This window comes from Pantherophis guttatus, chromosome 4 (genome assembly GCF_059756535.1).
Source record: "Pantherophis guttatus breed Tessera chromosome 4, ASM5975653v1, whole genome shotgun sequence".
NCBI lineage: Eukaryota > Metazoa > Chordata > Lepidosauria > Squamata > Colubridae > Pantherophis > Pantherophis guttatus.
The window spans coordinates 13,370,467-13,383,020 of record NC_142066.1 but is presented as its reverse complement, the minus strand read 5'-3'; the positions used below and the strand labels follow the sequence as shown (position 1 = coordinate 13,383,020).

Below are 12,554 nucleotides of genomic sequence, written 5' to 3'. Positions count from 1 at the left end.
AATCTAAAGAATTTGTAAAAAAAAATGGCTTGGAAAAATAAAAGCACACTGTTTTAGGAGACAAACGATTTAAGAGATCAAGACTACATTGAATGAAGACTCAAGATTTCTGTGAGTAACTGAAAAAAATGTTTTGGTTGAAGAATGGAGAAATACCATCTTTCAACCTACAGATTTTGCTCCTGAGTTTCCGTGGCTCTTACTTGCATCCTGGACAGATTCACTGAAATCTAAAATCAACATCTCCAACATCTTCTATTTTCAACAACAACAACAACAATTCAAAAACCAAAAGAGAAACTTTGTTGCTTGTTATTTAAGATTGACTATTTTGAGGAAAAGACTTAGAGAACTTGACTTAGGATACATAATCTGTTCACTGGAAGATTTATTGAAGATTAGAAAGAAGAGACTTCCGGGTTTTGCTGGCTCCGGTGAAGACGGTGCCTTTTTAAGGTCCGCCAGCCCCGCCGTTTGTAGAGCCGCTTCGATCGTGAGAAGCGGCTTGAAAACTCCAGAATCTGTAGGATTTGAAGGAGAGAGTTGGCAAGGCGCAGGTTGAGCCCCTGTGAGCCCCCAGGAATTTGCTACTGGGGAGGAAACAGGTGTGGTTCCCTTTCAACTTGCAGAGACTCCGGGCGGCGTGGGACGACTCTGTTTACTGCAGAGCAAGCCGGCAGCAGCAAACACAGCCGATTGAATTTAACCTTACTAATTAACGGAGAAAAAAAAAAACCCGAACCCTGAAACCAAGGAATTGCAAGTATTTCCCTTTCTTTGTGACTTTTTGATCTGACTAAAAACTGAAGTGAGTGGGAGTGGCTTGAAAAGATGGCGCTGCTCCAGCGCTAACAAGTTAACAAGCTGAAAGGGAAAGTGACTCTTTGAAGCTATTCTAACAAGTTACATTGTAGCGCTGTTTGTTGCGAGTACAGGAGAAGAGGGGTGAGAAAAAAAAATCCCTTTCTAAAACAAGCTGACTTCACTCAAGTTTAAATTTACTTACTTCTAACCTGATTAAAACTGGGGGATTTTCTAAGAGGACTTTGTGGTGCTGGAAGAAGAAAAAGGATTTCTTTTTTTAGAAAATCTAACTCACGAGGTAAAACGGCCTCTAAAAAACAGGAAAGCAAGGCAGCAGGGGGGGGATCTCCCACACATAAGCCTGAAGAGCAGTTTGATTTTGAAAGTTTAAAAAAATTTATCACGCAGGCTTTGGATGATAAATTTCAAAAATCCCAACAGGAAATTAAGCAGGAAATTACTGAAATGAAAAATTTGGTGAAAGAGAATTATGACAAGGTGACTGATAAATTATCAAATGTAGTTTCTGGCCTGTCAGAAGTTATTATTAAAGTGGACTCTAAATTGGAAGAATTTAAATCAGAAGTGAATGTTAAAATAAAAGATACTGATTTTAAAATTTCTGATGTGGATAATAAAGTGCAGAGAGTTGAAGATGAAATCACGATGATGAAATTCCGGTCCATGGAATTTGCTATAAGAATTAGAGGTATCAAGGAGAGTGACCGGCAAGATCTGAGACAGGTTTGTGCTGATGCCTTGGCTGTGTTGTTAAAAATTGATCCTGATGAGATTTTATGCAAAATAGATAAAATTTACAGAGTGAACTCGTGGGTGGCCAGACAAAGGCAATTACCAAGAGACGTGGTGATTTATTTCACAGACAGAAGAATGAGAAATGATATTCTGCAAAAATCTTTTCTTTCCTCTGTGCAAGTTGAGGGAACTCAAGTTGGAATTTATAAAGAGTTACCGCCAAAGATGCTGAAAGATAGAAAAGATTTTGGTTTTCTAGCAAAGGAATTAAACAAATTACAGATTCCATTTCGGTGGGATGCCCCAACGGGTATAATTTTGAAGTACCAGGGGGAAAAACACCGACTGAATACTGTTGAAAAAGCGGAATATTTTTACTACAATGTTTTTAAAGAGAGGTCACCATCTCCACGCTCATCTACTGTACTGGAGATAAAGGAGAGTGAGAAGGAGAAGCAACCCCAGCAAGAATTGGAAGCGCAGCTTAAGCAGATTGAACTAGATCCAACGGAAGCGCAGGGTGCTGAAGGAGGTTTTCTGGATGAGCCCCTGTTAGAATCTTCTCCAATTCTGACTACAAGAGATGTGGCACTGGACCTAGAGCGTATGGCTGGAGCTAAAGACCAGCGAATAACTCGTGCAGTTTCAAAACAACTTAAAGAAAAACAATTGCAAGAAAGAGCTACGGCACAACAATATAAAAAAGGAGCTAAGAGTACTACAGATCAAAGGGAAGCCATGGGGAGAGCAACGTCGGTGGCCTCGGAAGACATCCGGCAATTCTGCTCGTCGCTTCAAAAAGGTATACATGATGGTTAAGTTTTTGTCTTGGAATGTGAATGGACTGAATTCGCCACAGAAAAGAAAGAAAATATTTACATATTTACAACAATTTAATAATGATATAATTTGTTTACAAGAAACTCATATCAGAACGCAAGATCAAAAATATTTAATAAACTTAAAGTTAGGAATACATTTCATAGCATCAAATTTGGAAAAAAAGAATGGCGTGGTTATTTATATAAACAAAAGATTTTCAGCTAAAATCATAGAAGCGGATGAAGGTGGTAGATTTGTAGCAATTGAACTGTGTACTCCATATGGTCAAATTCTTGTGATTGGGCTTTATGCTCCCAACCAACAGCAGGATCACTTTTATAAAACTTTGCATACTAAAATGTTGCAATGGGACTATAGATCAATTTTGATTATGGGAGATTGGAATGGAGTAATTGATTCCAAGCTAGATAAAAGAAGTTTGGCGAAGTCAAAGATTAGACTGCCACAAACTTTTTTTGAAATGAAAGAAGATTTGGAACTAAAGGATGTCTGGAGAATACATAACTTAAAAGACTTGGATTATACTTTCTTTTCTGACAGACATAGATCTTTTTCAAGGATTGATTTTATTTTAGTATCAAATGATTTACTTGTCAAAACAAAAAGAACAAAATTTTTTCCAAGAACTTTATCTGATCATAGTCCAGTATGGATAGAAATTGAGACTGCAAAAATTGAGAGAAGATCATGGAGACTAAATGAAAATCTGTTTAGATATGAAAAAAATATAATAGAACTTAAGAAGCAGATGAAAGAATTTTTTGAAATTAATTTGAACAAGGGTACCCCTATTGAAATTGTATGGGATGCGAGTAAAGCATATATGAGAGGGGTACTCATTTACATGAACTCTAAGCACAAATTGAATAGACAAAAGAAAAGAATTGAAATTGAAGCAGAAATAAAGAAAAAAGAACAGTTACTTATTAAAAATCCAACAGATAAAAGAACACATAGTGCTATAAAACTCTTGAAAGACCAATTCCAAATGCTTATGGCGGACCAGGTTGCAACAAATTTACAATATGCAAAGCATAACACATTTTGTAATGCCAATAAACCGGGCAGATGGCTGGCTTACACCCTAAGGAAGAAGCAGAGTATGCGGACCATCGACTGTATTGACATTGGAGGGACAGAAATTTATCAACAAAAATTAATTAAAGAAGTTTTTGTAGATTACTATACTAAACTATATGCTAAAGATGACATACAGAATGGACTTATAGAAAAATATCTAGAAAATAAAAGAGTTACAAAAGTTACTAACTTACAAAAGGAAAGACTGAATCACCCTATAACAGCTGAGGAGATAATTGTAGCAATAAAACAACTGAAAACTGCCAAAGCTCCGGGAACAGATGGTTTGACTGCAGTGTATTATAAAACTTTGCAAGCAGAAATGGTGGAACAACTTAGAGACTTATTTTGTAATATACAACAAGGGTGTAAAATACCCCCATCATGGAAAACAGCTTATATTTCTTTGATACCAAAAGAGCAAGCGGGTCCTAAAAAACCGGAAAATTATAGGCCAATATCTCTTCTGAATAATGACTACAAAATTTATGCAAAAGTATTAGCCAACAGGTTGATGCCAGTGATTCAAGAGGTGATTCATGAAGATCAAGCGGGATTTATAGAGGGTAGATATATGAAGGACAATGTAAGGCAAGTAATAGATTTACTGGAATATCTTGAGAAGAATAAACAGATCCCTGCAGTGCTGGCTTTTTTGGATGCGGAGAAAGCCTTTGATAGAGTGGATTGGAATTTTCTATTAAAGACTTTGAAAAAAATGGACTTTGGGGATCAATTTATATTGGCGGTTTCAGCAATTTATCAAGAGCAAAAGGCACAGATTATTATTAATGGAAGTTTGACAACAGATTTCAAAATTGAAAAAGGAACAAGACAAGATTGTCCGTTATCCCCATTGCTTTTTATTTTAACATTAGAAGTCTTGTTGAATATAATAAGGGATTCGATTAGCTTGAAAGGTATAGTGATAAGGCAAGAAGATTACAGAATAAGGGCATTTGCAGATGATCTGGTTGTTACCCTAACACAACCGGTGGAATCAATAATCCTGATGAAAGACATTATAAGAGATTATGGTGCAGTATCAGGATTCAGACTGAACCAGAAAAAAACTAAGATGATAGTCAAAAATATGACACAAGAACGAAAATATGAACTTGAAAGGAGGGCAGGTTTTGAGATTGTGTCAAAGGTTAAATATTTAGGAGTTCAGGTTGCAGAATCTAATATGAAACTGATTCAAAATAATTATGAGGTTTTGTGGCAAGAGGTGCAAAAAGACATGGAGACATGGAAAAAACTGCAGCTTTCTTTACTTGGAAGAATAGCAGCAGTAAAGATGAATATTTTGCCAAGATTTCTATTTCTGTTTCAAATGATTCCGGTGCTTAAAAGTGATAAACAACTGAAAGAGTGGCAAAGAGGACTGAATAAGTTTGTCTGGAATGAGAAAAAACCGAGAGTGAAATTGAAAATTATGCAAGATGTTCCAGAAAGGGGAGGTCTTAAACTTCCAAACCTACAGTTATATTATGAAGCAGCAGCTTTGACTCAAGCAAGTGACTGGTTTGGAAGGAAAAAGACTGGAATATTGAATATAGAAAGTTTTGATCTTGAATTTGGATGGCATGCTTATTTATTTTATGATAACAAAGTGGATAAAGTATTTAAAAGCCATATACTTAGAGACTCTTTGATGAGAGTTTGGAAGAAGCACCGACTCAAATGGGATTATAAAATACCGTTATGGCTGGATCTTGGTCATACTATGTGGAATACAAATATAATGTCTCTCGGGGGGTTTTTATATAAAGAGATTCTTTTTACAGATGCGGGCAGATGGCAGTTGAAGACATTACAGACACTGTTGGATGAAGGAATTAATTTAACTTGGTTACAATATAATCAACTACAATTGAGATGGAAAGAGGACCAAAAAACTGGTATTATGTTGCATGAGGAAGAATTGGTCAGACATATAAAAGAGAAAGGTCCAATGCATATTAAAAGGCTTTATAATGTTTTGTTAGAAAGGGATTTAGAAACTGAATTGGTTAAAGATTGTATGATTAAGTGGGCACAAAATTTTGAAGAACCAGTGATGTTAGAAACATGGGAAAAGATATGGATTCAGAATGTTAAATTTACACAATCGCAGAATTTGAGGGAAAATTTTTATAAGATGTTTTACAGATGGCATTTAGATCCCAAGAAATTATCCTGTATGTATCCTAATGTTCAGCCAAAATGTTGGAGATGTGATTGTTTAGATGCTACATATTATCATGTTTGGTGGAATTGTAAGAAAGTTAAGGCTTTTTGGATTAAAATATGGTGGGTTATGCAGAATGTTTTGAAGAGAAAAATTCCATTTTCCCCACAATTGTTCTTATTGGGTATAGTAAAGGGTTTTACACTGGCTGAAATTAAGTTGATATTGTACATGATCACAGCAGCGAGGTTATTGATAGGTAAATATTGGAAAAATGAGTCTTTACCCACTATTGAAGAATGGACTTTGAAGATGGCCAGTTTTGCGGAGATGGCGAAGATTTCAGCATTTTTAAAAGATCGCTCACAAGAGACTTATGAATGGGAATGGAAAAAGTGGATAGATTATGTGCAGAACAAATATCAAGTTAGGAAATACCAAATAGCTTTTCATTGAAAGTATTATATAAAAATAGAAATGTATGAATACTGTGAGGGGGGGAGGGAATTTTTTTTTTTTTTTCCCTAAGGGGGTTTGAGGGGTTCAAGTTTTGTAAAAAGGGGACTTTGATGGGATTATACTTCATGGAAGTCAGGGGGGGAGGGTTAGGGGGGGTTTGAGGGGGGTTAGGGTGGGGAGCGGGGGGTGGGATGGGGGGGGAAATGGGGTGAAAATGTAATTGTAAAACTTTTGCAATAAAAAAAAAAAGATTAGAAAGAAGAAATTAAATGGAACAATGAAAACTGAACTAATAAACATGGCAACAAAAGAAGGGTGTGGCAATAGAAGAAGGACATGATGATACCATATATGGAATAGCTTCAGAATTAACTTTGTAGAACTCATAACTTTGATGACTTTGAAATGGAAAAGATACATATCTGGACAGATTGGAGAAAGGAATAATGGAATATACTATGTAACAAGACAACAAAATATTATATTTTGATTTAAATGAATGTAACGGTTTCTGGGTGGCTGAATAATGCTAGGTGATACTTTTTTTTCTTTTTCTTTTCCTTCTCTATGCTCTCTCTCTATTTCTTTCTTTTAGTATCTTTCTCTTTGTTTCTTTTCCCCTTTCTATTTTCTTTTTTAACCCATTTGACTTCTTTTGTTATATTTCTACTCTCTTCCTTTTTTCTTTTCCTTTTTTAGTGTTGCCTTATTTTTTAGTATTTCTTTTATTGTAATTATTATTATTATTGCTATTACTCTCTCCTTTTTTCTATTATTATTTTCATATAAATATATAAACAATTTGATTAAGAAATAAGAGCATAAATGATTGAAGAAAAACATGATTTTTGGATGTTCTAATGCCTTTTTTAAACTTTGAATTTTTAACTAGCACTACCTACAGATTTAATAATCTGGAAGAAAATGTTTACCTTTAAAGGTGTTGTTTAATTATTTATAAAATTAAGAACCATAAAAATTGATTTTAAAGTGTTTCGAAATGTTTCCTATTGAAAATAAGAAATAAGCATGGAATGAGAGAAAACAAGAGAGAATAGGAGATGAGATATTTATTGAAATATACTTTTATCTTAAATTGGTAAGAGATATGGAGGAGAATAGATTGGATACAATATTGGTAATACATTTCAAAGTAATTTGGAGCTAAACAACTGAATAAGAGATAAATGTTATGAATTAGTTAAATAAATGAATTTAGGAGTGGAGGAAAGCATGTGCTGGAAAACAGTTAAAGCAAAACTGTGAACTAGCCAAAAATAAAAAGTTAGGAGTGGAGGAGACTATACCTGGGGATCAATTGAAATAAAGTTGTGAACCAGTTAAAAATAGGGGTAGGAGTGGAGGAAAGCATTGCTAGAAGGCAACTACTTGAGTTGTGAACCAGTTTTATTATAGATTTAGGAGGAGTTAAGGAAAAGGTTGGTGTGCAGTTAAAATTATACTGTGAACCAGCTAAAATAATTAAGGTAAGGAGTGGAGGAAAGCATTGCTGGGAAGCAGCTGATTAAGATGCGAACCAGCTAAAAATAAATTTAGGAGGAAGTGGAAGAGATTTTACTGGAGAATAGTAGCTAAACTGTGAACCAGTTTAAATAAATACAGACAGGAGTATTGGAAAATACAGCTGGGAATTAGATACTTAAACTATGAACCAGTTAAAAATTAGATTCAATAAAATATGAGAATAAACTTGAAGTAAAAAAAATAAAGTATTGTGGAAGTAACAAACTATAGAAGGAAATGTTGATTGTTTATGAAATGACTTTAAGAGAGGAGGAAAATACTTTTTGTTAAGATTATGGATATTAGATGTCATTTAAGAGAAGTAAAATATAGATTTGAGGTAATGGGTTTTAGGATTGAGGAATATATATGAAATATTGATTGTTAAAATGATGAAGATTTAGAACGGTGTTTAATGTTTAGAATTTTGGGTGTAATAGTAGAATTATAAATGTTTAAAATAAGATTTTCTTTCTTTCTTTCATTTTTTTTTAAGACGTAAATGGATAAAATTTTGAACAAAATTGATTGAGGGAATGTGAATAATTGTACTCATTTTGGATGGATTAATTTCCATCCATGTTTCTTATCTTGCTTTCTGATGCTTTGGGAAAAAAAAACCTCTTTTCTTTGTGGCATCCCTTCAAATACTGCTATCATGTCACCCCCACATCTTTCTTTTCTCTAAACTAGCCACACCCAATTCCCACAATCGTTCTTCATAAGGTTTAGTCTTTGGGCCTTTAATCATCTTAGTTGCTCTTCTCCGCACTTTTTCCAAAGCCTCAATATCTTTTTTGTAACGTGGTGACCAAAACTGGAGGCAACATTCCAGGTGTGGTTTTACTAAAGTTTTATAAAGCGGCATTTTTGATTCTGTGCCTCTGTTTATCCAACCAGGGATTGTAGTAGCTTTTTTTGGGTACTGTTGCACACGGCTGGCTCATATTTAAATGATCATCCACTAGCACTCCAGAGTCCCTCTCACAGTTACTCTTTGTAAGCCAAATCTGAACTTGTAACCTTGGTTTTTCCTGCCCAGATGTAAAACCTTGTGTCAGGGTTCCAAGTAACACCCCCCCAATGAAAGAAGACTCCGAGACTTGAGTTTCCTCAAAGTTCCATTTTATTAGAGGTATCATATTGGCACATCTGGGAAAACCCAAATCTGAAAGTGTCCAGGTTTTCCCTACCCAAAAGAAAGTTCAAGTCCCTGCCCACCACCCACATGTACATCACATGGTCCAATCAAGCACCATCCGAAACTGGAAATTTCTCTCAGTCACCTCATCACAGCTGCAGGACAAGGTGGTCTTGACTCTTTGAGAAAAAAATGTTATTTTGACTATATATCACCCATACTCTGTGCAACCCTCCCTCCCAGTTTCCCACAGTAGAAAATGTGGCAGGCCTGAAGGCCCAAATGTAAAAGATGGCTTCCAGATCTGACCAGTCTAAACCGGTAGAATCCCAACCCCTGTAACTAGGTAACATGTTCCGTGCTAATCAGTGACTAGCACTGATGATATTACCTAGTTAGGCTAATGAAACTTCTGCAAGAAAACAAGCTATGGGAATGGAAATCCTCCTGAGACCTGGATGGCCCAAAACCTTGCTTTTCTCCACATTAAATTTCATCTTGTTGGATATGTCCTACTGTTCAACTCTGTCAAGATCTTTTTGGATCCCGAGCTTGTTTTCTGGGCACAAGAAGAGAAAAGGATGAGGACTTTTCTAAGATGGACGGAATATTTTTCTGATTCAGCTTATGACAACTTAGAAGTAAGCAAGTAGTTACTGAAAATCAGCTAGAATCACGAAAAACAGATTGAACTGGGTGAGCCCTGATACGCCTCCTCTTAAAAGCTTTGGTGCTCATGCCTATGAGTTAATGCATAGGAAACCATTCTTGTAGAGTTCGTAGAATTAAAAGTCTTCCAATCAACATTGTATAGCAATAAATGTAACAACAAGCATCGTTTGATTAACTGGATTGTCAATAATCATGTGCTGATGGCATCCAGTTCTCTTTTTATTTATTTGAATTTGAATTTATGTCCACCCCAGCCAAACAATCTCAAGATGACTTACATGGTGCCTGTGTTTACAAGTTAATTCCTATAAAATGTATGTATGGAATTGGAAATCCTCTAATCAATGTTGTATGGCAATGCCAGTAGAGATTCTCTCTACGAGATTCCAGAAATGTTCACAGAACCAGTTTAGGATGATCTCCTCGACAAGTTTACAAGGGCAATTTTTATGTCCTTGTTCCTCAGTGTATAGATAATGGGATTCAAAAGTGGAGTCAGTGAGGTATAAAAGATAGCCACCACTCCATCCAGTGGATCCTGAGATCCTGGTCTCAGATAGATGAAGACAAGGGGCACATAGTAGGTCACCACCACAGTTATATGAGCAGTACAGGTAGAGAAAGCCCTTTTACGACCTTGGGCACTGCGGATCTTCAGGATGGTGGAGACAATGTACATGTAGGAAGTCAAAATCAGAAGGAAGCACATGGTGGCCACAAGACCGACATCCACCATGGTTACCATCTCATTGAGGGTTGTGTCAGCAGAGACCAGCTTCAACACAGCGGGGATATCACAGAAGATATAGTTGACCCGGTTTTCCCGACCAAAGGGCAAGCGAAAAACAAGGGCTGTCTCCATTATGGAGTGAAGGCATCCTCCAACCCAGGTGCCCATGGCCAGGAAGAGACACGTCCTATGATTCATGAGGTTGCCATAATGGAGTGGTTTGCAAATAGCTAGAAAGCGATCGTAGGCCATCAACGTATAAAGGAAGCATTCTGTGCAACCCAAAAAGTGGAGAAAGAAGAGTTGAGAGACACAGCCTCCAAAGGATATGATCCTCCCACCTTCTAAAAATCCCACAATGACCTTGGGAACAATCACGGTGGAGACTGTCATGTCCAGAAAAGACAAATGGCAAAGGAACCAGTACATGGGCTTGTGGAGATGGGGATTAGATACAACAACCAACAGGATCAGAAGATTGCCAAATAGTGTCATTAAATAGATGAGTAGGAAGAAGATAAGTAAAGGTTCCTTCACACTATCGGGATATGGAAAGCCAACAAGGATAAACCCATTCAATAAAGTTTGATTCTTAGCTTCCATCTGTGCAACCAAAAAATAAATAAATAAAAATCAAGGGTATAATCAATCATGGAAAGAGGGCAAACAATAAGCTTAAAGTCGCTATACCACTCTCTTTGTTCCTTGCTGATCCACTCAGCCTTGGACATTCCCACAAAAGGCTGCTCAAATGTCTTGTGGGAAGCTTGAAGCTTCCCTATCTAACTCCTTTTGTAGCTGCATATATAGATAGAGTAGAATAATAGAGTAATAATAGACCTTGGAGGGCTTCTAGTCCAACCCCCTGTTTAGGCAGGAAACCCTACACCACTTCAGACAAATGGTTATCCAACATCTTCTTAAAAACTTTCAGTGTTGGAGCATTCACAACTTCTGGAGGCAAGTTGTTCCACCGATTAATTGTTCTAACTGTCAGAAAATTTCCCCTCAGTTCTAGGTTGCTTCTCTCCTTGATTAGTTTCCACCCATTGCTTCTTGTCCTGCCTTCAGGTGCTCTGGAGAATAGCTTGACTTCCTCGTCTTTGTGGCAGCCCCTGAGATATTGGAACACTGATGTCATGTCTCCCCATGTCCTTCTCTTCATTAAACTAGATATACGAAGTTCCTGCAACCGTTCTTCATATGTTTTAGCCTCCAGTCCCCTAACCATCTTAGTTGCTCTTCTCTGCACTCTTTCTAGAGTCTCAACATTTTTTTTACATCGTGACGACCAAAACTGAATGCAGTATTCCAAGTGTGGCCTTACCAAGGCATTATAAAGTGGTAGTAACACTTCACCTGATCTTGATTCTATCCCTCTGTTTATGCAGCCTAGAACTGTGTTGGCTTTTTTCGCAGCCGCAGCACATGGCTAGCTCATATTTAAATGGTTGTCTACTAGGACTCCAAGATGACATTATCTTACCTCAAGCTCACTGAGCACTTTGGTTATCCATCTTAAAAAGGTATATCAGGCAATGTTGAAGGAGTAACTTCTGAACTAGACGGCTCCAGATTGGTTACAATCTTAACTTCTTTTCAGATGTCTTCAGTCACATGTTGAAATGTTTGTGGACACTTTCCCAAACCCCTTCCTTCTAGCCCACTCAGATGGAGACTTTGCCGCTAATGCCAACTCTAGTCAGAGCACAACTGAGGATGAAGAGAAGATTATTGCAGGCAGCTTGATAAAGATTTGCATTTTGTCTTCTCTCCGAGAATCTGAGAGATGCTGCTCAAGGTAGCGGTAGAAGGAGGAAATGGTTCACGCAATCCGTCCATTGTCTCAATAAGGAGGAAGCTGAGCTCTCCTTTTTAAACTCCAATCTTATTCTCTTTTCTACTGCCTTTAAAATAGTTTTACTGTCTCTGCTCCCATGTTGTTCCTCTCTCCAAATCCCACTTGCATTTCCATCACCAAGGACCCAATCTTCTTAATTCAGCATCTTTGGATGTCTCATTAAACACCACTGCACCTCTGAATAAATCACTTTGGGACCGATTTAGAAAGTGGATTTCAGAAAACAAACATTGTGGTGGAATCAGCTCTGGGATTATTAATAAATAGAACAGGACAACTAGAGATAGTTTGCTTCCAGATGCAATTCAAGATGCTGGTTTTGACATTTAAAGCTCTACATGGCACAGGGCCAGATTAGTTGAGGGACCTCCTCTCCCCAGTTATTTCTCCCCAGTCCACGCATCCACCTGGCCTTCCACGCATGTGTTTTGCTGGCATGTGCGCCTTCCGCGCGTGCACCTGGCCTCAAAAAGGTGCCTAAATAGAATGGCATAGAGCCGGGGTAGATGGG

At 37.1% G+C, this 12,554-nt stretch overlaps 1 protein-coding gene across 1 annotated transcript; it reads right to left on the bottom strand.

Annotated features, from left to right (window-relative positions):
- Positions 1–9,861: 9,861 nt before the first annotated feature.
- LOC148113756 (olfactory receptor 10G6-like) lies at positions 9,862–10,821 on the bottom strand. The gene has a single exon (XM_087893346.1). It carries the CDS (start codon positions 10,783–10,785, stop codon positions 9,862–9,864), a length of 924 nt encoding a protein of 307 aa, XP_087749472.1. The 5' UTR covers positions 10,786–10,821.
- Positions 10,822–12,554: the final 1,733 nt, after the last annotated feature.

Excerpts from the sequence above, each read along its gene's own strand:
- LOC148113756 (XM_087893346.1), bottom strand. The coding sequence starts at position 10,785 with ATGGAAGCTAAGAATCAAACTTTATTGAATGGGTTTATCCTTGTTGGC.